The sequence below is a fragment of the Glossina fuscipes genome, unplaced genomic scaffold, assembly GCF_014805625.2.
Source record: "Glossina fuscipes isolate IAEA_lab_2018 unplaced genomic scaffold, Yale_Gfus_2 1, whole genome shotgun sequence".
Lineage (NCBI taxonomy): Eukaryota > Metazoa > Arthropoda > Insecta > Diptera > Glossinidae > Glossina > Glossina fuscipes.
This window is the reverse complement of record NW_023998415.1, coordinates 31,377,848-31,402,078: the sequence shown is the minus strand read 5'-3', so window position 1 is coordinate 31,402,078 and position 24,231 is coordinate 31,377,848. Positions and strand designations below refer to the sequence as shown.

General features: G+C 36.2%; 4 protein-coding genes and 1 long non-coding RNA gene across 6 annotated transcripts in view; 4 read left to right on the top strand and 1 right to left on the bottom strand.

The window, feature by feature from the left end:
• The first annotated feature begins 60 nt into the window (after positions 1–60).
• On the top strand, positions 61–6,280 carry LOC119631881 (E3 ubiquitin-protein ligase mind-bomb). Its single transcript, XM_038024432.1, has 7 exons — positions 61–556; positions 2,457–3,017; positions 3,075–3,743; positions 3,821–5,188; positions 5,246–5,515; positions 5,587–5,853; positions 5,921–6,280. Exons 1-7 carry the CDS (start codon positions 251–253, stop codon positions 6,062–6,064), a joined length of 3,585 nt encoding a protein of 1,194 aa, XP_037880360.1. The 5' UTR covers positions 61–250; the 3' UTR covers positions 6,065–6,280.
• A 5,347-nt stretch (positions 6,281–11,627) lies between these two features.
• On the top strand, positions 11,628–16,680 carry LOC119632632. The gene is given in 3 exon segments (XM_038025625.1): positions 11,628–12,227; positions 12,229–16,045; positions 16,100–16,680. Coding segments are annotated over 3 exon segments (4,998 nt in total).
• A 73-nt stretch (positions 16,681–16,753) lies between these two features.
• LOC119632470 (28S ribosomal protein S31, mitochondrial) lies at positions 16,754–18,091 on the bottom strand. 2 transcript variants are annotated; one of them, XM_038025389.1, is made up of 3 exons: positions 18,000–18,091; positions 17,322–17,917; positions 16,754–17,258 (listed from the first exon to the last, which is right to left on the bottom strand). In XM_038025389.1, the coding sequence occupies exons 1-3, from the start codon at positions 18,029–18,031 to the stop codon at positions 16,846–16,848; spliced, it is 1,041 nt and encodes a 346-aa protein (XP_037881317.1). In that variant the 5' UTR covers positions 18,032–18,091; the 3' UTR covers positions 16,754–16,845. The 2 variants fall into 2 exon arrangements, with proteins under 2 accessions (XP_037881317.1, XP_037881316.1); XM_038025388.1 differs by having other exon boundaries at positions 16,754–17,917; positions 18,000–18,090.
• A 1,420-nt stretch (positions 18,092–19,511) lies between these two features.
• LOC119631716 lies at positions 19,512–21,392 on the top strand. Its single transcript, XR_005246714.1, has 2 exons — positions 19,512–20,527; positions 21,344–21,392. It is a non-coding gene; the product is annotated as an uncharacterized LOC119631716 (long non-coding RNA).
• Positions 21,393–21,596: 204 nt separating this feature from the next.
• Positions 21,597–24,231, top strand: part of LOC119632000 (phosphatase Herzog) — a 69,328-nt gene continuing 66,693 nt past the window's right edge. The window contains exon 1 of the mRNA XM_038024663.1: positions 21,597–21,669. Within this exon, the coding sequence (XP_037880591.1) occupies positions 21,597–21,669 (73 nt within the window). The remainder of the gene's footprint in view (positions 21,670–24,231) is intronic.

Below are 24,231 nucleotides of genomic sequence, written 5' to 3'. Positions count from 1 at the left end.
AGAAAGGAAATAATTTATTATATATGGATTTTTATCCAAAAATTTAAAGTTAGGGACTGTAACAAGTAAAAATACAAGCTGCAAGCTTAAAAAAAGTTTGCAAAATTGGATGATTCAAGAAGGGCTGCATCTTTAGTGTTGTTGGTATACGTTTAATTTTGCTTAAACTTGTTCGGTTACCACACAAAAACAGACATTTTGATTTAAGTTGTGTTGTGATTGTTGTTGTTGTGTGAGCAAGTGCAATTCCATGGCTTGTGCAGCTACAGCTGCGAGCAAAGATGCCAATACGAGTACGGGTAATGCTGGTATCGTAGCTGTATCTACAAGTTCTGCAAGCTCTTCTGTTAACGGAGCGGTAAGCGGGGTCGCAACTTCATCCAGTTGCGCAGGGGCCAGTGTAAGCGGAACAATTCTAGCTGCAACTAGTACCCAAACGGGCGGGATCAGCGTATTGGGCTCGGGCTCAGGTGCAATGAATCGTCAAGCCCGTTTCGCGACAGAGGGAGTAGGAGCACGCGTTGTAAGAGGACCCGATTGGAAATGGGGTAAACAGGTGAATGCCCAGAAACTTGTCTATTTATTACGATGGCTTTTTTTTTTTTTTTAAGCAGCAAAATATGATATATTACTTTCAGCACCTTCATTATTATTTATTGTCTGTAAAAATTACTAACTACTATTTATTTACACCTATGAACTTGCGATAAATCATCTAACAACGTTTTACATGTGTCCTAAATATTGGTTCTATTTTTAACGCAATAGCTGGAAAAGGATAGGCTTAGTTTATGTCCTTTGTCGATCCATTAAATGGCCTATGTATTTTGTCTTTCCGATCCGAAGAAAACTGCTCGAATTTCGATTTAAGTATTTAAAAAATATATTCATGTCACTTTCTGTTGTGCAAAATGTGTACGGAATTTTATATTCATAAAACATTTTGGGGTTGCAAGGAGAATGGCAAACATAGAATGCCCATTTTTCCTTACGACAGGTACAAGAAAATATATTCCGTACATTGTGATCAATACTGCAAGGCGCAGTAATTGTTATCGCTTCGTAGAAGCGCAAGCAAATGCATCAACAAGACTGACATTTGGTAAATTTTTTCCAATTCTTTCTCGTTTTAATATTCAACGTAGTACGGTACGGTAGGCGGCGACTCTTGGATACTTGTGCTTTCAATCGGAATTTTTTAATGACTGTTTTTCAATCCGAATTAATAATTAGCAGCAATAAATGTGAATGTTACAGACCATAAGTTAATGATGGTTGTAAGTTTCACTTTAAGATCATATCATTTTATCGACTTTGAAATTTGCTCATTGTAAGAGGCTGATGGATGTATCAAGTTAGCGTCTTATATTCTTTGAAAACTATGTAGCGTATTTTTCGGCTATAAAACGCACCGAACGAAAGACGAATTGAAAATTTATAAGATGATTTTTAGAAAAATATTTTTTAACATTACTTTCGGATCGAAATTTGTATTAATTGTTAACACAACTCGTACTAGTCGCCGTTCGTAGAACTTTCATCTGAACTGAGACGATTTATTGCAAAAATATTTTAATGTTGCCTTCGGACCATAGGCCGCACCCAAAATTTGTGTTCATTTTTCTATGCCAAAACGGTGCTTCATATATTCTGAAAAATACGTTACCCCTAAAATATACGAGGGATGTCTAAGATATATTTTAAGTGTTACATATGAAATATTAAAACTAATATACCTTATTTTGGTGGAGTGCAGAATAGTAATAATAATAATAATAATAATAGCGTGAGAGAAGAAATTATGCAAGTTTATATTGAAAATAATCTGATTCTCAGCCGATATTTGTTTGACTTTAATTTACGCTAATTAATTGGATTAACTTTGAATTCGAGCGTCAGGCATCAGGTCTTACGCTTTTAGCGGTTGTTGTCAATAAAAGAAATTGTTTTTAATAAGAAAAAACATGCTTCTGCTATTGTTGTCATTCCGTTGTCTCTATTTTTATTTATTATAAAATAGAAACGGGATTTTGAGTAATTTAATAAAAACACAAAATTTCGTCAACACAGCGATATATAAGTTCTTAGAGTAAAATTGTTGTGCTAGTCGCACGATTTTTGCGATAACTTTTTTTTTTTTTTTGTCATTTTTAATAACGGACATATATTTATATACGCAAAGGAATTATTATTTAACGATTAAATCGGCAGATAAAAATATGGGCCGCTATCATTATCGTGTTATTATTAAAGTAATTCAATAATTTTGATGTAATTTTTATATAATTAATTAAGTTTTTGGCATACATACAAGTGAATATGGAGTGGAAGAAGCGGTCTGACAGCCTAACGGAAACAGACTAAATCTTTTATAATTATTATATACAACAACAAATGAAATATGTATATCTCGGTTGAAGCCCGTTAAGAGATAATTCCGATTTTTCTCTTAACAGGATGGCGGTGAAGGCCATGTAGGTACTGTGCGTAATTTTGAATCTTCCGAAGAAGTGGTAGTAGTTTGGGATAATGGCACGGCGGCTAACTATCGTTGTGCCGGAGCTTATGATTTACGCATATTAGATAGCGCACCGACGGGTATTAAACATGACGGTACAATGTGTGACACCTGTCGCCAACAGCCCATATTCGGTATACGTTGGAAATGTGCTGAATGTGTCAATTACGATTTGTGTTCAATTTGCTATCACGGCGACAAGCACCATTTACGTCATCGTTTCTATCGCATCGCTACACCCGGTGGAGAACGTGCTATGTTGGAGCCTAGGCGGAAATCGAAAAAAGTAGCTGTACGCGGTATATTTCCCGGAGCCCGGGTAGTGCGCGGCGTTGATTGGCAATGGGAAGATCAGGACGGTGGGGTAGGTAGGCGCGGCAAAGTAAATGAAATTCAAGATTGGTCTTCAGCGTCGCCGCGTTCGGCAGCTTATGTGGTTTGGGATAATGGTGCCAAGAATTTGTATCGAGTAGGATTTGAGGGAATGGCAGATTTGAAGGTTTGTTAATTATAGTTCATTTAACTTCAGATTATTCTCTGTAGTTCGCTTCTACAGGTGGTCAATGATGCAAAAGGCAATACTGTTTATCGTGATCATTTACCTTTACTGGGTGAGAACGGCCCAGGCAAAGGGCCGCATGGATTTCAGATAGGCGATAAAGTCACCGTAGATTTAGATTTAGAAATTGTACAATCGTTGCAACATGGCCACGGAGGCTGGACTGACGGAATGTATGAATGCTTGAATAACACTGGCTTGGTAGTAGGCATCGACGAAGATCACGATATTGTAGTAGCCTATAATTCAGGCAATCGTTGGACATTTAATCCAGCAGTACTTACGAAAGTCTCTTCGCCCGCCAATACTACCCCAGAATTTCAAGTTGGCGATATTGTTAAAATCTGTTCCGATGTCGAATCGATCAAACAATTGCAGCGCGGTCACGGCGAATGGGCTGATGCCATGCAATTAACCTTGGGAAAAGTGGGTCGTGTACAGCAAGTCTATCACGATAATGATTTAAAAGTAGAAGTTGGCGACACGTCATGGACTTATAATCCGTTAGCTGTCACTAAGGTAGCCTCATCAAATACAGATACCAATTGTGTACCAGTTATATCCAGTGGAGAACGTCTGTCAGCTATTTTAAAGAAATTATTCGAGCCCAGCGTTTCTGGTGATGCTACTGAAGAATTTGTAAAAGCAGCAGCCAATGGATACGCGGTAAGTGTTTCCTATAAATGAGTTCTACATTAAGTTCAAAATTTCCATTACTTTCTATTTTTGCTGCACTGGTATAGGCTCGTTGTGAAGAGTATCTTATTGGAACTGTACAAGCTTCAAGTAGCAGCGGTGGTAATTCCGCCAGCTCCAATTCTTCCACAGCAACTGCTGCTTCCATTAATTTAGCAGATGTTAATGGTGTGTTCGCAGGACATACCGCTCTGCAAGCAGCGAGTCAAAACGGTCACATTGAGGTTATCCAAGTTTTACTGCGTCATAATGTTGATGTTGAAATAGAGGATAAAGACGGCGATCGTGCTGTTCACCATGCTGCTTTTGGAGATGAGCCGGCGGTTATTGAAATTCTTTCTAAAGCCGGTGCCGATTTGAATGCTCGTAACAAACGTAGACAAACAGCTTTGCATATCGCCGTCAACAAAGGTCACCTCAATGTAGTTAAAACTCTTTTGAGCCTTGGCTGCCATCCTAGTTTACAAGATTCAGAGGGAGATACGCCTCTCCACGATGCCATCTCTAAAGAACACGATGAAATGTTGTCCTTACTATTGGACTACGGCGCTGATATTACCTTGACTAATAACAATGGTTTTAACGCTTTGCATCATGCCGCTCTTAAGGGCAATCCAAGCGCTATGAAAATTTTGTTAACGAAAACTAATCGCCCTTGGATTGTGGAGGAGAAGAAGGACGATGGTTATACAGCTTTGCATTTAGCTGCTCTAAATAATCATGTCGAAATTGCCGAGTTGCTGGTGCACATGGGAAAAGCTAATATGGACCGACAGAATGTTAACTTGCAGACGGCTCTACATTTGGCTGTCGAGCGTCAACACGTACAAATAGTAAAGTTGCTGGTACAAGAGGGAGCCAATTTAAACATACCTGATAAAGATGGCGATACACCATTGCATGAGGCCTTAAGGCATCATACCTTGTCGCAATTAAAACAACTGCAAGATGTGGAAGGCTTTGGGAAGTTACTAATGGGTCTGAGGAATCCCAATAACAAGAAAGCCTCAGCTTCAATAGCATGTTTTTTGGCTGCAAACGGAGCGGACTTAAATTTGAAAAATCGTAAATTGCAAACTCCTTTAGATTTATGTCCAGATCCCAACTTGTGTAAAACCTTAGTGAAATGCTATAACGAACGTAAGACAGACGATAGTGAACTGCCTGGCAATGTCGCTGGTACAAGTTCGAATGCTCGAGCCAGAGCTTTAGCGGCGCCGTCTAGCTCTACATCGGGGCTCCTACAACAAACTGTCGCTGCAAGTGTTCCGTTAAGCTCTGTTGGCACTGGTTTAAATGGCTTGACTCATGATTTAGCGCAATCTCTGAATACTGTCGCCAGTGAGGCAAATAAAACAAACACTTTGGACGAATGTTTGGTGTGTTCAGATGTTAAAAGAGATACTGTGTTTAAGGTAAATCACTTCAAATTTTGATTAAAACTAAAACTTATTTCGGTTTCTTTAATAAAGCCCTGCGGTCACGTTTGCTGCTGTGAAACTTGTGCCCCTCGTGTTAAAAAATGCTTGATTTGCCGTGAAACAGTAGCTGCACGTGAAAAAATTGATGAATGTTTGGTTTGTTCGGATCGCAGAGCTTCCGTGTTCTTTAAACCTTGTGGCCATATGGTGGCCTGTGACAACTGCTCACGTTTAATGAAGAAATGTGTGTTATGTCGTACACAAATCGAGGAAATGATGCCCTTCTCTTTGTGCTGCGGAGGTGGTGGCATCATTGAAAAAGTAAATTGCATACATAATCTAAAGATTTTAAAAATGTAATATTTATTTGTGAATCGTTAACATTTTGACAGGTTCACACGGTTTCTTATAGCGAAACAGAGAAAATTCAGGGTATGCATTGTGTTAATACCTCTGGCCTTGGGGTCGCAATGAATAATACCATAACGGGTACAATGATTAATACGCCGGTCGCCGGCAGTAATCAGTTGCAATCGCAAACTAACATACTTGTCGGTCCTACCGCTAACAGTGTCATGCAAGCTCCTTCAAATGTCAACAATTTCCAAATTGATGATGTCCAAAAGCTCAAACAGCAATTGCAAGATATTAAAGAACAGGTATTTGATGAATGAATACCAGCTTTACATAAAAATTTTTCATCAAAAATTCTTTGCTCTCCTTTAGACTATGTGTCCCGTTTGTTTAGATCGGATTAAAAATATGGTCTTTCTCTGCGGTCATGGCACTTGTCAAATGTGTGGCGATCAGATTAACGGCTGCTGCCCCATATGTCGCAAAACAGTCGAAAAACGCATTCTACTATTTTAAAAGGATTTTCAAATGTTTGAAATTTTTGACAGATCTTGTCGATAACTAATTCATTTTCCAATCTGTCATATTTTTAGCAACTCTATGACGGTACTACTCTGATATAATTCTTGTGCATTTCTACAATCTATACACATAGCCTGATTTCTCTTCATTATTCTCATTAATGTATATTTAATTTATATTTAAAACAAAAGGAGAACTATTTCAAATATGTACTAAATTCCATTTATGAATCAATATATATCCAATATAATCTTTTGCAACAACTTCTATTTGATTCAACTTTAGTAAGTAAATTTGTTATTTTCTTTTGTAAAAGACAAAGTGCATGAATTAAGCCATGACATTCTGTTGCAATTGTGACCTATGTTTTCTGTTGTTGATTATTTCTTAACAACTCTGTTTTTTTGCAAATCTTCGTTCATTATGAGCAGTAAACAAAGCCTATGCTTATGCTCTCTCCGCTGGTTGTTAAGAGAAACAAGTTGAAGTGATAATGAAATAAGTTAATTCCTGGTGGGATTAAATCATCGTGGACTTTAAATGTTGTGATATTCTATTCTCAATACACGAAAAGAAATGTACGCCAAATCTTACCTCTCAATCATCTATAGGGGACTAATCGCAGTGAAAATTAACTTTTGGAAAATATTCGTTGGGATCCTCCTTTTACAGATCGTTCTAAGAGTGTTGATCTGTCTCCTGCCTATGAAGTAGTAGATGCCGCAGGGCAAGTCCAAATGAATTACATCCAAGACGAAAGTGTGTCAATATTTACAACAGCAGCTAGTACTGCCCTTCCGGCCACAAATCTTACTCGCAAAGCCAAACTTAAAACGGTTATCATCACAGACAGTTTATTGTTCATGAAAGCTATCCATAATCACTTATATTTAATTAAGAAAGTGATAAATTGCCACCTACGGAGACAACTTAAAAATGTCTTGTGTATTAAGTCATGTTTGTCTCCTGGGGAATAGGGGAGCAGACGTAACGGGGAAGTCCTTTAATTACGAACGATACAATGGCAAAGTTTGACCTTCAAAAGTATCTTAGGAAAAAATTAAGGAGAAAAGTAACGAAAAAAGTCGACCGTAATACCATCCACACATCAGTTGTATCTTGATCTTAACCTTGTTCCATCCATATATCCAAACAACGTTGGGAATATCAAAAGCGAAACATTTGTAAGAATTTGATTTGGGCATGAGCTTACAACATCTTAGATGGATATTAAAAATCCGTCGATATTGTTAACCATGTCTTACCAAATCGTAAATATATATTTTGTGAATGCGAAAACTGTTCTAATATTCGAAGATTAACTTCCAGAAGATTAATCACCAATCTTTTTTTTTTTTAATTTATGGCCAGGATTAGCATCCATAATATCTAAAGTGATATCAGCCTGTATCCCAATGGAGATAGGGCTTAATCCTACGACTGTAGATGGAAATGATTTCGATAATTATCATTTGAGTAATACTGATATAAATAAGATTGCATCGAAGACAATTTCATCCCTATCATTAGTGTTAAATTAGATTTTAAAGGATTTAAAAACCATTGAATTCATTATTGTATTCTTCTTGGCCATTTCATGCGTACTTTAAAACAATGCTTTAAATGCGGAAGATTTGGCCATATTTTCAAAGCATGTAAGGCTAAAGAGACCAGGTAACTGAACTTTGGCAACACACCCAAATGTAATGAGAATTGTCTTGAAACCAAACGTATTGCTTGTGGTTCAAATAATCATAATACAGTTAAAAATACATGTTCCACCAGAAAGCGTGATTCAGTATTTAATAAGATGATGGTAATAGAAAATCTTTTCTATAAAGAAGCTAAAGAGAAATATGTACCCAATTATTATGAATGACTTGGCAATTACTCATACGTTGAATATTTCGTCTCTTTGATCATTTTAGTCATGACTTCCTCAAAAAATTGCAATTAGGACTTGTACAAATTCCTAAATAAAAGGAATACAATTGGTTTGTCAACATAGAGTCTGATTCCCCAAATTCGTCTCCTAGTTCATTTGGAAAATAGCCTACAACACAATTACAAAGGCCAATGATACTCACAAACGACATGCCGCCATCAGAGCGATGGAAAAACTCATCGCTTAAGTAAGAAAATTTATTTATTGGTCGAAATCTTCTGAAAAGGTTCATTCATTGAAAATATTATCGTTTACCTACAATGTAACGTACAAAGTGCTCAGCATAACTCATCAATCTTGAACTTTTTTTGAACTCATATATTATCGTTTCCTGCATTTTAAAGAAAATTTTCCTAATAAATGACATTGTTTAAAATTTCTAATTATGCATTGACCGAGATGATGGGTACGTTAATTTTAATATACTTGTGAAAAAAGAAATTACGTTTAGTCTTATGCCTTACAGCCCGGTTGTTGATGTTATGATCCAAATTAGCCAAATATTTCTTTGTATGATATTACATTTCGCTAACTGTTCACATACATACTTTTCATGCTGCGATGTGCAGATAATTTGACTTGCTTAATGATGAGCAGAATGTTAGATATTACTCCTATGGTGGGCATGTCAGAACTAATAAAGGTAAAATCCATGTAAATGCCATCAAAACTAGCATCTTTAAAGCTTTAACCAATGGAAGGCCTACTTTTAAATTGGAATGGTCCTACTAAGAACATTACCCTGGTTCAAACTTGCACCAATTAAATTTTTTTGTTCTTTGATTCGAGTACTATTAACGTTTTAATTAATAAAATTCAACATTCTCCCACGCTTTTGTCGAAGTTATAACAATTCTGTACAAAAAATAGGAAATTTCCTCTCATGTAAACTGTCTGTTCAAAGTCGGTTCAATATCCGATTTATCATCAGTTCAACGAATTTTTCAATATGAGATCAAGGTCGTTAAAATCCACTTTTCTAAAGTTAAGTCTTTTTCATCAAGACCATGGTGGAACCCGTCTCTGTCAATTCTATTTCGTAAATATCAAGCTCCAAGAAAAAAAATAAATAAATGTGCCGATCCTGTCAACTTCATTGAGTGTATAAAAACACTGAACGAATGGAAGTCACATCTATGCTACGATCCAGGAGGAGGGATGTTGCCACTGCTTACGATGGAATAAAATATGATACGGTCAATGCACGGGGTTAACCCCATCGTCACGTTTGAATTGCGATGCATTAAAGTTGTGCCTCTTCGTAAAACCGATGAAGATCTAAATGATTTGAGCCACTTTAGACTTATTTCGCTAATCTTAGTGTTCATAAAAATAATATAAATATAATTAATCTCATGAATGAGGAGGACGTTGGCGAATTTTTTAAACACTTCGAAAAGTGTGCGGTCGTTTTTAACAGCAAGTGAGAACAATGCGAATAAAAAGGTGGCCATGTTCTCCCCGAGATTAGTAAAGTCTTTGATTTTGTTAACTTAATGAGGCTTGCTTGTTTGAGCCCCATCCTCTAAGTTGCATGACCTTCAAGATGATAAACTCATACCTTTCAATATGCTGATGATTTTCATATAGTTTCTGGACGCTGTAATAACTAATTGTTCATCAAAAGTAAATATTTTTTCTTGTTGCAAAACAAATGCAAGAAGACTCCAGATGGAAAATAAGACTCCACATTAAAGTTGATCAGGTGAAATCTCTTTGATACCACAAGACTTCCAGTCTAGATGTGACATTATCAAACTGATGATTAATAGTCAGTCAGGATTGCCCCCGAAAAAAGCTTTGACAGTATAGAGCATTAGTCCGATCTAAGATTGAATTTGCCCGACGTCCTAACCACTAGACCGTACGGAGTCCCCCGCTATTTTTTACTCAACCCAGTAAATCATTTCTTGTTGATTTGCTGACTCCCAGAAGCAGAAGGTCTAGATAATCAATTTAACATACATAAGGCAATATAGGAATCTCAGATCGTGTATTGCCACCTAGTACGTCTCGGCCGAAGCTATGTCTGCATGCTCGCGGTAAGCCTAAAAAAAAAAAGACAAGTTTATTTTATACCTTCCGTTTCTCAGTGATGAAAAGGCGACCGATGCTTTAAAATTAGAAATTAAGGTAAGTCTAATTAGTAGCATGCATTTGAAAGGAAGGGAAATTTCTAGAAACTGTATCAACAATATCCTGATACGTGTGGTGGTGTTAAACATAACGTAGATATTGCTAACTTCGTTCACAAAAATGGAGTAAGTAGATCAAAATTCAATTTAAAAACATGGTCATCGTTACAGATATGTTGTTGGGACCTACGGTTGAGATCGGAGCCCGCGTAGCTATGGGACCTTCGCAGAAATTAAGTTTTCTTCGAAATTATAGCAGTTCCCATTACGGAACTTTCACCTGTAAGCAGAATTTATTTCGTTTAATACCTGATTCGAATGCTAGGTGTTATCAGATATGTTGATGGCATGACCGCTTACCCCTTGACCTTGTAAACGTACGGACAACACATAGCAACAGGCATGTATTGAAAGGCCTGATAGCAAACGCAAATGGGATACATCATTTCATTTTAGCTTTGGAAACTGCTCTTAAAAAGAGTTGCCCACCTTATAAATAACAAAAGCTTTTTTGATGCGCTACGTATTTAAGGATGCAATAATGTGATTATATAACATGTACATTATATACATGTATAATATATATGTAATATATAAATATAGATAAGCATAAATATTATTATTATTAATTTCGCCAGAGAAATAAATTCTAAGACTAAACTCTTAAAAGCACTAGCATCTAAGGCTATCGGCTTTTATTAAAAACTCTACCGCACTTGAGATTCGAACCCACGACCATTGACTTGCTAGTCGAGATTCCTCGCCTTCGGCTACTCAGGCGGATATAAGCATAAATAATATAAAATAAATGTTATAAACTTGTGAGTCAATTTCTCCACTAGGCCTGGGAACATAGGCCCGGCATCAGTGCGTTTACGTCTGCATAAATTGGATTACTCCTTTTGCCCTGTCGTATTAGCGCGATTAGAAACAGTAATCATTTCCGCAAAATGAATGTCGCATGCTTCTTCGCAATTCTTATTAGAATGAGAACTTTTGGATGATTGATTGACTTAGATGAAATACTTTTTTTAAAGTAATTTCTAGAAAGGAATATCCATAATATAGGGTTCCTTTTCCGCCAACCTAAATAAATATGTTTCCCACGTTTAATTTGGAGGTACTTTTTGTTTGCATTAAAATGTTTTCGGAGAAAATTTTGAAATGATTTTTCAGATGTCCTGTTCTCAATTCTCTCTCGCAATTCCATTCCTCTCCCAATGAACTTGTTCTTATTTACACAAATAAGAATTACAAGTTTATTTTTCAAAAAAAAACACGTACTCTGTGCATAATACACTTGCTTCAAAATATTTTCGCCTTCCAATTGATATAAACTTCAAGAAAAATCATTTACTTCAAACAGAAAATATTTAATGCGTTTCTATTTCGTATATGCAGATATTTTTCTTCAATTAAAGAAATAATAAAAGTGGAACAACTATTTCCCCTGTAGCTGTTTTTAATAAAGAGAAGAATGCAACAACGTCCTATTCAGGCGAAACCGAAAATATCGGGAAGGACGGCCAAAGCGCCACCGAAATCATATCCGGAATCTGTCGATGTCGCCGTGTCAAAACGTGCTTCCGAGCAGACTGTGTCTATACAAAATTTGCATTTCCCAACAACATGTGCATCGAAAGGCGTTTTCGTAGTGCATCAACAGAACGAAGCATTTGTAAAAAAGACGAGTTCAAAGTCAGATCGTGGGCGAAAAAGCCATGCTATTGATTTTTCTACATCGACTAATTCGCATTTTGGCAGTATGGTCTTTCCCGTACCGAAAAAATTTCGGGCCAAATGTTCTACCTCTTCGTCGATAAAAGACGCCGATGATAGATCTGAGATTGCAACCACCCCGCGTTGCTCGACTACTGAGACCACCCGCAACAAAATGACCTCCGAAGCCATGGTCGATACCCAACACAAAAGTTCGCGCAAACAGAAAGATTTTCATGGTCCCGAGTGGAAGCGTCCTTGTAAAGAAAGCTTTGTAGCTGGAGCACCTCGGAAGTTTATCGGTACATGTCCTCAGAACTATGAGTTTCTTTCTAAGATGTCATTGTCGAAACAAAAATTTTTTTTTGACTCAAGATCCACGTAAGGTTCATTGCTTGGTCAATCCAGCAGTCTTGCGTACTAAAGCGTATTCAGCAAAGAAAGAATTCGATGCCCTCACCAAAATGGTTAAACATGCCCAAAATGTCTGCGTTGCACCAGCTTCTGAATCTTCCGAATCTTTTGTATGCGATGTGATCGATTTAGAAAACCCCTTGAATTTGGACTTCCAGGGCTTAGACTATAAGAATACCTATCAGACAGATGAGCAAGACCTGCAAAATCAAAGAAACTATCGGCGCTTATGTCGACATTTAGAACGTAAACGAGTAAAGGAGGAAACAGCAGAGCGGGTGGAGCATGAATTGCATCAGACACGGGTAGAAATCCCTCCCCGATATGATGTACGTGATCGAAATGTGCTCTCACCACCTCCGGTCGTTGAAGAGCCTTTCAAGTTAGCAAAACTATTTCGAGCTGGCGATAAGCCTTACAATAAAATGCTGACAAGACAAGAAAGGGAGCGGCGGAGTGAACGTTATAAGAATTTGTATTTGAAGAATATGCAAAGAAAGTTGGAGAATAAAGAAGAAGACGAGCATATAAAAATACGAAAAGAAGAAGATCATGGCATGATATTGGCAAAAGCGAACTTTCATAAATTCAAGGATGAAATCGAAAATACGATTGAACGTAGTTTTAAAAAAGAAATGCTGCTGAAAAAGCCAGAGGTACAACGACGCATGTTTCCACATACAATAAGAGAAGCGAAGATTTTTAAACGCGATCTTAAAGCACGTGATCGCATGCGACGAGACGAAGCCCGTGTCAAGCGGGATTTTTATACGGAGCGCTTAGGCAAGCCAAAAAATTATCCGGAGGCTGATTTGGAAATTAGTAGTGACAGTCCACTTGGTTCAGGCTCTACACTCACTGAGCAATCATCGGATGACGAAGATGATATGGTTGTTGGAAAGGATGGTAATGTTTTTAAATTGCGCGGTTTTCATTTTAAATTGGGAGATACGATAAGGGGTAAATTTCATCAGCGCGAAAAGCAACAGGGCATCCGCAAAGAGAAAGGCTGTATTACGCGTGAAGAATGGTTACAGGAATTGGTTCCGAAGAAGGAAAAGGTTAAAGTGGATGTTGATGTGGGTGTACAAAAAGTAAGAAGCCCGGATGATCCCAACTTGGATATTTTCCCGCCGAAATACGGTATGAAAGTGCCCGTAGTCGAGCGCAGCGCTGTCAAGGAATTTCGCAAGAAACCCTTGGGACGGCACTACGATCGTATACAGCCCAAGAGTTTGAAATTTGTGAAACCGCGGTTACGTTACCGAGTAAAAAAGTTTAATTTGATTAGTTATCGTTTTGGTGATACGGCCAGAAGATTGGCGCAAATTAAAGAACCTTCAACAGATGGGGATACCCGGCAAATGACTTTAAAAACAACCGCTGAATACATACAAGCGAAGGCCGAGATGAGAAGACGGCGTCAACTGGATATTAAGGACAAGCGATTGCAGCTTTTGGGCATTCCTTGCAAGTTTGTGAAGAAATCAAGTCTGCAAACGAAATGCGAAAATTCGGAAAGCAGCTCTGATTCGGAATGGATACCCGAACCTGAGCCTGATTATGATGCTGAAATGGACGAACAGCAGCGCAAAGCTGAAAGAGAAAAACTGCTTGCTCAGGTAAGACCAACAAGATTGCGAACCAATATGCCAGCACCAAAATACCGTGAACCCACACTTAGACAGCATCCCAGACTTAGGCGAGATTATGAAAACTTACGAGTACCTTCGGAACTTTTTGAAGAAGCCGTTCAAAAAACCAATATTCCACATATGTTCCGACTACCAGAAGATCAAATCGATTATGCTAACGTTCATATAAATAAACGGCCATTCACTGATCTATTTAATGCTCGTCACCATCATGACCATTGGGATCCCACACAGATTAAGCATGTAGACGTTCATTACAAACCGAAATTGGTGACAGCTGAAATTACAAAAAATGAAGAGAAAACTGATAACGTCATCGTGGAAAATTTTGATATTGCGAATCCACCTTGCAACGCATATGTCGATATGGACTTGACTTTGCCAAAATGGAGTACAACTCGTTTAATTGCTGAACATACCCGGAGTTCTAAAAAAAAGACCGATGATCTGGACCATGTCAAATACAAAGACGTATGTGAGATAAAAGACAAAGTATTCCGGAGTCGTGATCCCCAACAACTAAAGAATTTGGATTACCCGGGAAGACAGGAGTATTTGCAATTTTTACACGATATCAAAACAGTTATACAAGATAATAAAAAATCAGAGGAAGCTGGCGAGGGTATATTTGTGGATAGGGAAGCTCTGATGCGTGAATTGGAAGAAGACCTACAAAGTATCGAGACTTGTTTGACATCATTAAGCAGTTCAGAATGTACGAATTTCACCAACGATAGCGGCAGTTTTCTGCTTATGGATGGCAAAGAGAAAATACCTTTGGATTATATACGCAAATCGTTAGTTCCATTTGAAGAACTGCATCGTTCGCGGTTTAAAGCAGAACCCATTGATGTGGATAAAGAAGATAACAATCCGTGGATGGTTATGCCATTTTCAGGTCAAAGAAAAGCTCAGACGGAGCTAATGTCACCGAAAGACAGCTTCTTTACATTCAATACACGACTTAAGAATGGCATACGTCTGAGCTTGGAGGTTCCTGTTGAAGACGTGCGTGAGAAACTGATTGGTCGTGGTCGCAATAAATACAAGGGTGTTGTAACCACCGATATCGATGAAAACTATGTGGAGGAACTGAGGAAGCCCCCGCCTGTTAAAACGTACAATTTTAAGTCGGGTCGTACTTTTATTAAAGACGCACTTCGTCTCAGGTTTGAGTCCATGCTAATACAAGGCCAAATAGTACGAAATAAGATCTATGATCGTCTAAATGAACAACATTGGTCCGATATGCAAACAGTGAACACACTTTACAAAAAACTTTTTGCCAAATGGGAGAAACGCGAATACGAAGCCTCAATGGCAGTAGTTTACAAGGTGAAAACTTATTACGATCGAACAGATCGTTTAAAAGCTGAATTTCGGGAGCTGGAACGTCAATCCGTAATCCTCAACATGGACATTGTGTTTATCGAGGGCCATTGGATCAGCTGCATTATGCTACAAAACTTTCATTATCTGATGGCTGACCAAGAGTGGCGTTTAGAACATGATTGGATACATATTAAAAAGAATGAGAACGGCGAATGGCTAGAATTAGAAAATTTCGAAGAATCGATCAGTAAACGTGGTGCAGCCAATATAAGAGTACGTGAAAAAGACGATGCTTGGGCTATTAAAACTTTCTACGAAAATGTATACTTGGAGAATAAACATCCAAATTTGATTGTATTTCCAAATGCTGACAGCTTTCTTCAAGGCATTGAACATTTGAAGGTCAAAACATTTGTTCTGCTTTTAGAAATGCATTTTACATTGGCCATACATACAGAATTGCAGCATCGTCTGGAAAAGTTCCAGGAGTGGTGCGTAGAAGATTTAAAAGGAAAACAGGAGTATGTTGAGCGTAAATGTGCCAAATTGTACTTCATGGAAGATCGTGCTACTTGGCTGCGAACCCGCACTATGGACTTTTTAGGTGAACCAATTGAGCTTTGTTTCAATAATGAGGGTTCGAACAAGGACCGATCTGTTATATGGGAGGTTTGGCGTGAAGTAGTGCCAGCCAATATGAGAGGATCCAGTGAACAGGAATTACAGCCAATTGATATGGTGGCTATGATATCCGATGTTGTTATTGAATTAATAGGTAGGTTCTTTGAATGGCAGATAAAGTCAATTTAATTTGTTTACTATTTTGCAGCCAAATTCGAAAACATCCCAATGGGTGTAAGCCGTAAAATTGAACACAGCTTGCGTGCTAATCGAGCTTATCGTGAGAAACTGTCCTATCAGGCCTACCACATTGAGCGACGCATAGAGTCACAGATGAAGAACGTTGTCAAGAATTTACAGCCACCATATAAAAAACCGAAACGGACTGGCAAATTACCACGCTACATTGTTAAAAAGCGGCACAAAGTTGTTGAAGCCCCCAAGCCTAAAATATCCGAGCGTACCAAATTTTTCTTCCGCGCATTCCATGAAGAAAATGAAATCATGCAAATCACTGATGTACGCGAAAGTATCGCTCGTGTTGACAACATACAACAACAAATCGTGCCATTCTATTTTGATCATTTTCTTAAACTAAATGGTTATACTCCTAATTACAACTTTACGACACAAGTTGAACTCCGTGATGGTCCTGAAGCCGATCGTTTAGCAATGGGTGCACTTATACCAGACGTGATGATAAAACTAGAACAGTGGGAGAAAAAGAAAAAAGCTACTATGGAAGAACATATCGCTGGCAACCTGAAAATGTACGTTGACGTTATATAATTGGGAGTGCAATATTCTTAAAAAATGCGCGGAATAACTTACTAAAAATTTCTCGTGACGGACAACTATTCTGTTTTAAGAAGCAGGATATAAACTCTTTATTTGTTCTCACACTTTTATTTTATATGCAATGCAGTTCGCCTAAATTCAAGTTTTTACTTGGATTTATGCATTGCTCGCAACTATTTTGCACTGAGCCTCTTTATTTAATAAATCTTTTAAGATTTCCTTTTTCGATTGAAAATAATCGCGATACCATAGAATGTGAGCCTTTTTATCTTGGGCAGTTATGTGTGGATTTTTTGAGAGGCCAACACAAACTAATTCCATGAAATGACGTATTGGTCCCTGTTTTGGACACCATGATTCTAAATGCTGCTCGAGAAAAATATGTTCGGAGAAGTCGACGTCGCGTTCATCGTCCCAATCTTGTTCGTTGTCTATCGGAAAACGCCACAGCTTTCCTTGCTCAGTCCACAAAGCCATTTTTTCATAATAATTAGCTGGGGGATGTGATACGTGCAGCTTCAGTGAACGCTGTTGCAGATCAAACCAGGTTTTTAACATATCTGGCGATACTTTTAAATTGCCAGGTTGGTCAAAAATACCCATAGATTTCATGCCGAAAAGATTAACGCTACCTGTAAATACTTCGGCCTCACGTTTCGATGATGACGTCGGCTTTCGCTTTTCCCATCGGTTACCTTGTTGCTGTTTAGCTGCTATACTGCGCTTAACGTAATCACTACGGGAGTAAACAACATCTTCTTGCTTTCGACTTCGGTCTATCTTCATACCTACAATTAGTTCACTAAGACTTAAATCACTTTCCCCGTTGGTTGGGTCTTTGCTTGCCATTTGCTTATGACCCAAAAGTTTGGTTAAGAGTTCTGATTCGGTTTGCTTTTGCTTGGATTCATCTAAGAGAGAAGCAACCTTTTTAGCAGCGACAAATATGTCTTTGCTTTCTGCATCGGATTTAGTTTCGGCATTTCTTTTCCTGTGTAGCTCACCAGGACCTGGAGACGATTTGGAAAAATTGAAACTATCATCCGCAGTCTGCATAGAAGCTAATAAACGATTTAATCTAGCTGAAGCGGTTTCTTTCTGATCAATTACGGCGTCCGAATTTTCTTCATGGTTGATTTTAGTTTTCTTGCTTATTGTTTCATCATTCGCCGGTTTCTTGTCTTTGCAGTAATTTCTTACGCAAATTGATGACCTTATAGTCAAAGCTCTAAAATGCCAAGAAGATTTAATATAAGTCGGTAATTTTTTTCTACAAATAAAAATGAATAAAAATCATAATTATTCTTTACCTTAAATCGGATGATTTATGTAAAAGTAGCATTTCGCGTCTAAGCTGTCAGCTGTAATAGAAACTATAACCATATGTTCAGGGTTGTTAGCGGCCTCTTTAGCAGTTAGTATGCAATATTAAGAGTGAATCTATATAATATATAACGTGGCGTTTTTCTATTAAAAAAAATTAATTGCAGAGATTGATTTTAGGAAAATCGAAGAAAGGCACAACTTAACTTTCAATTTAATTGATTGTACTACTCAAGGATATATCATTATTGTAATGAAGTAATAAAGTATATAGTTTTAAAGGAAAAGCTTCAGATTGTAGTAGCAGAGCGCATTAAGTATGGACAAATTTGTCGGTTGTTTGTAACAAGATCGTATAAACGTAAATAGAAACTAGAAAAACTTTGAATTGTGAACTTGAACCTTGAATTTTAGTATATATCATTTAATTTTTATTTTATAATGAAATTTACTTATAAAGAATGTACGTTTTCAAATTGCTAATCAATCCTAGTTTTGTTTTATATAAATTAATTATTAATCTTCAAAAAGCATCTTAAAGATGATTATTCATTACATCTTATTTCAATATAATTCAACTTGAAAGTTCAGAAAATATGCCGGTTCTTATTTCCTCAATTATTCGCCTTCAGCGAAACGTCGACACCGTCATCAAAAGATGTTCCCTTGATCCAGGACATCAAAAAAAAAACCATAATTTCCATATGGTCACATGCGACATGAATAAAATATTTCTGTATGTATGTGCAAAAACCTACTTAACTCGCCACCATTCCGTTTAGGCCTTTTCGGTTTATGAAACCGATCTGGATTCTGTCCAATAACTTCAGTACATGAAGAGCGCAACAAGAAGTTAGGGGACTGACACAATGAGTTGCTATTTTCGTTTTCGAATTACAGACTCCTAAGTTGTAAACAGAGCCGCACTACCGTTAGAGGAAAATGCAAAGAAAAATATACGGTTGTAAAACCAAATGTAAAAAAATCAACGTAGACGTAAACCAAAAGTTATAAAATATAACAGACTTCAGTGGTAAAACTTCTTGTATATACGCATTTTATGAGTAAATTTGTATAAAAAATGATGAGAGTGTATATTTATTAGCTGTAAGGAAAGCTATCAAGCTTTTCCGAATGCTCTCTCATTCGTAAAAAAAGCCGAAAAACGAAAGCGAAAGCTAACTTGCAGACAGGCAATAATCCCTACAGATTTAAATAAATTGTATTTAAATTCTCCCATTAAAAAAAGAAGTTGACAACTCTATGTGAGCGTCATGTTGTGGAAATCTCTTTGGCTTCAGGATAACTTGGCAGCATGGCGATATTGTTGGTCTTATTATTGTAAAATGTTGTGCTCAGAGATGATTATTTGGCAGCATTGTGGCATTGCTGGCATTGTTATTGTAAAATTTTGTTTTACTCGTGCCTGAGAAAGAAAGAAGGAAATAGAGAGGCAATCACCACTTTTTAACAATTGCTTACATGAATATATATAAATCTAAACATTTTCTAGATTTTTTCAGTCCGAAATTTTCTCTTCGCAAAAGTGTTTTCATTTGACGTAATTTGGGAATTATATTTGATTTAACAGCTTAAAAAGAGGCACACGACTAAAAATAAATTCCTTTATTAAATGTATTTTTTGTTTAAACATTTTGTGTTTATATATCGAATAATAATTTTGGGGAGAGTTGGTGTTTTTTTTGTTGTGTTAAGCAGTTTCGTTAAAAGAGTTAAATGCGTCTTTAAAAAGCGCTTAAAATTTAAAAAAAAATGAAAAAAATTAAACATTAATTGAAATTATTTTTGAACTGTTGCGCCGAACACACCTTTAAAAATACACACAAGTAAAATAGAAAAATAAAAGAAAAAAAAAACGATAAAGCCCAAGTTATTTTAGTCGCGCAAAGTAAAATACGAAATAAAAGATAAGAAAAAAAAATATAAAAAGCAACAACAAAATCAACTCAATAAGCTAGACAGCAGACAGAATATAATACGAACCTCAAAACTAAAAAATCTGAAATATCGCTGGGAATAAATTCTAACGTAAAAAAATATATGTATTTTAATAATAATTTTCAGGAAATTACGCCTATTTTAATTAATATTTAACGAAATGAGATTATTGAATAAGAAATGACAAGTTAGTCACAATGAGAATTCAATCCATTGAATAAGAGAGAGAGAGAGAGAGAGTAATTTTTATGCTAGTCGAGTTCACATGTGCATAAGTGTCTGTGCGCGCGCTAGCGTGTGTGTTTGCCAGAGCAAGGTGAATTGCATAAACTGAGATAAAGAAAAAAAAAAGAGCAGCATTAATGAAAAAACTGCGGCAATTTACTTTCTTAGCTTTTAATTCATTTCCATTTCTAAAGTAAAGAAAAGTTTATATTTTTTTATTTGTCTCCGTGCTTATTTGTTTGATTTACATTTTTATAATTCGAAAAAGTGTTTTAAACGCGATTATTTTAACGGTGTGTAATTAAGTATCCCTTAAACAATAAAAAAAAAGGTAAGTGAGATCACAAGAAAAGGCTAAGCAAGAATAAAATAAGAAAACCTACACAGGCACTAACGCATGCATACGCTTGGCCTTACAAACAAGATTTATGAATTAAATGACGTTTAACATTGGCCACATGTTTAATTTTAAATGTTTTCTTGAAATTTCAATCAATAAGAAAACATTATATATTTATGTAAGTTTGTAAATGTGTTAATAATATATATTTCATATATATATATATTTATATGCATATGGGAATGACTGAATTATACACATATATGGATGTATGTATGTATATGCATATGCATGCGATATGTAGAAAGGTACGTGAACGTATGTGGGTATGTGCAAATAACGAATGAGGTCTGTAAAATGTAATTGAGAAATTCCTCTACAACTTTTTTTTTTCCACTTTGCTTTTATAAAGTTTGACTTTGGCTGTACGCTTCTGGCTGCTGCGCTGTTTTTAAATTTATTCTATTCGTACTCATGGGCACATTAGCACTCACACAGGTTTATATGTTAAGCGGCGCTTGCAATTTTTTCACTTTTTTTTTTTTTTTTTCTTTTTTTTAACTTTCCACATGTATTATGTCTGGTTGTATTTTTGTTTGTTTTTTATGGGCTTTCATACATATATCATTCCATGGTTCCTTATATTATTTATGTTCAGACAGGAGGCAATTTTCTTAAAGTAAAAAAATTAAAAATGTACCGACTTTTTTAAAATCCTGTTTGAGTAGGAATAGGAAACTTATCTTATTGCAAGACCTGCATTTTATGATGACTTTTAACAAATTCTTCATTTTTGTTTCTTTTCAGCGTTATCTTATTAAATTCCTGTTTCGATTAGTGTAAGGAAAAATATTTAAAAAAAAAAGAATACGCAAAAGCAAAAATAATAATTATGATATTTATAAAAAATGAGAAAAACAAATTAAGAAAAAGTGCATTTTTTTAAAATAACAGATACATTTTGTTTTAAATTCAATTAGGAAAACAAAAAAAAAGGGAAAGCATAAGGCACAGAATTTATAAGTTTTTTGTGCTTTTTGTACAACATATTTATGCTTAAATGGATGCAACATCTATAATAACACAAGTCGCCCGCGATGATGAACAATTGAATGTTTATCCAAATGAAAAAGGTAAGTGACAGCAGCTGAAAGGGGTGGTTGGTAAGGAGATGGAGAGATAGAGAGAGAGTGAGAGAGTGAGAGAGAGAGAGAGAGAGAGAGAGAGAAAAGGAGAAACAGTAACGAAAATAAAAGAAAGAGAACAAGAAGAGAATTAAATACGTATTTTTTTTTTTCATAACGTCTTGTTCATGAGTTTAACGAACACCTACTTCCATTTGAGTTCTAGACAGAATTTGAGCTGAATTTAAGTTTTTACACTCGTTTGAGAAACAAAGGAATAATAATCCATATAATTTCTACCACCTCTCATCATATGTTCTAAATGGATGCCATTGAGAGGCCTCGGCCGCCCCCTTGACAGACAGTTATGATTCACACTTTCCTATTGTCATTTATTTTTTGGATTGCTTTCTACGTCTGCTTTTCCTTTGAAAGCCGGTTTTATTTTTAGAAATTCAAAAATTTTTCGAAATTTTTGTTCTTTCAAACGTTTTTGCTGTTGTTTCAATTTTGACCTTTATATGCTTGTTAATGGAAATGTGAAAGTTTTGCTTTACCGAAACATATTTCATATATGAGAAATAGGTGATAAAGTATCGTTCATTTCATTGCTACGTACATTCCAATAAAGTAGTTGTAATAATAAAAAAAAAAAAAAAACAGCATATGTACCATGTACGAAGCAGCAAGTATATGCGTAAGATCTGTCGACTACAAAATCTATGAAAAAATCGAAAAAGATTTTTATCCTTATTGATATGAATTGACGTCACAAGACGTTGAAATTTATGTATTGATGGACGGGAATTTTGTAAATGGTTACTTGAACATACATCTCCCCAAAGTAAGTGGTGCAGGCTGTGTCTTCAAGAGAGGCACTAAATACGATTGCAACGATGTTATGCGTTGGTGTGTGAAAGAATTGATTGAACGTGAATAGAACAGAAACGCAATTCATCTTTTTTTCATTTGCTTGTTGTCTGGCAGAATACTCCTGTAGCGAAGAAACCATTTTCGCCGTTTTACAGCCAACACGGGTCTTTTTCCTACATTTAAGCGCGATTAGACGAAGTATTAGTCTAAAATAAAAGCGCATTAAAATACCACACACGGTACAACATGTACCTATTTGTATGATTTGTATGATTGCATAAAAGTAAAGATATTATAAAAGGATTGATATACGATTTTTAAAGTCATACATACGTCATAGAGGATGTAAGATATTGAATTGATTTAGCATTCGGCCCTCTGTTTATAGGCCGTTATTTGAAGGCCAAGCGCGAACTTAGCGCATAAACGCTTACAACTGCATGAATGCAGTGAAGGGGCAATGAAAGGGAAAGTTATAGTAAATTAAAAGATTCGATCGAAGCATTTAAGGGGACTGCGCAACACTTTGCAGAAAAATTGACGTGATCCGCTTACAAACACGCCCATAATAATGAAGAGGATTCGTTTAAATAATAAATTGGGACCGGGCTTAGGATATCTAGAAGCATGGCAGGATGTCTCCTTGGATTTAATATTAAAGTTGCCATTAATTGTCATACCAACTAAGATATGAAATCTATTTTTAGGGTTAAGAAAAATATTTTTTTCAAATCGGAAATCTTAAAGTTGCTTAACTTCGATCAGTACGAGAGATACTTAAAAAATACAAGGCTAGATCGCGAAGACTTTCAAGTCGAACGCGGCCAGCGCGGTAATAAGCCTTGAAGAATTGAATAAATTAAGTTTTGATAAGTTGTTCCAGATGGCGCATTGAGCAGAAATATTTTGTGTTGTGCGCTTCGGAGAGAACTATGAATATCATATAAATAATTGTCTTGTATATGATATGTAAGAAATTTTGAATAAACGATGAAAAATGTGTTATTCATTTCTTAAGGATATGTCCAAGTAGTGTTTACCGTATCAATTTTACCTGAAAAACGCGGATGAGGTCGATGAAAAATGAATCCGTTTTTATTAAGACACATGCGCATTTTGTTGTCTCATTATTTAATCTATTTTTTATCTTGGACTTTTTACCTTGTCTGTCCCTCCGTCTAATTCGATTAAAAAATTTACATTGTAATTAATGTCAAAGATTAACAATGAGTTTAGCTACAGTGCACGATTTCTTTTTTTCAAGTTTCGTAGATTTATCATATCCGCGATGTAAGAATGAAAGTGTATTTTCATTTTATAATATCGTTAAGGACAGTTGCTCATTAAAAGTACTATTAGACATTATTGATTGGCGTGGGATTCTGAATCTGCGTTGATATAATCACTCGTGGGTTTAGCTCTTGCCAGTTTTGCGATTACGAAAAATCGCCTATGAAGGTGGAATTTTTGGGAAAATGATCGAAGAAATCGGTTTCGCTATCGTGTGTTTTCGGAAAGTCGTAATAACTAGGATAGGGCACCTCTTTAAAAAATTCTTGCTGCAGATTCACAAATTAAGTTTAAAAATTGATGTGGTCTGGCTATAAAAAAGTGCCCATTGGACAAATAACGACTTCGGAATCAAACATATTGATGATATATATATATATATATATATATATATATATATATATATAT

What these genes read in the sequence shown, in the direction of transcription:
- LOC119631881 (XM_038024432.1), top strand. Translation starts at nt 251, where the DNA reads ATGGCTTGTGCAGCTACAGCTGCGAGCAAAGATGCCAATACGAGTACG. An exon ending in ATTGGAAATGGGGTAAACAG is followed by an intron (nt 557 to 2,456) that starts GTGAATGCCCAG and finishes TTCTCTTAACAG; the next exon opens with GATGGCGGTGAAGGCCATGT. An exon ending in CAGCAGCCAATGGATACGCG is followed by an intron (nt 3,744 to 3,820) that starts GTAAGTGTTTCC and finishes GCACTGGTATAG; the next exon opens with GCTCGTTGTGAAGAGTATCT.
- LOC119632470 (XM_038025388.1), bottom strand. Translation starts at nt 18,031, where the DNA reads ATGCTACTTTTACATAAATCATCCGATTTAAG. An exon ending in CATAAATCATCCGATTTAAG is followed by an intron (nt 17,918 to 17,999) that starts GTAAAGAATAAT and finishes TTGGCATTTTAG; the next exon opens with AGCTTTGACTATAAGGTCAT.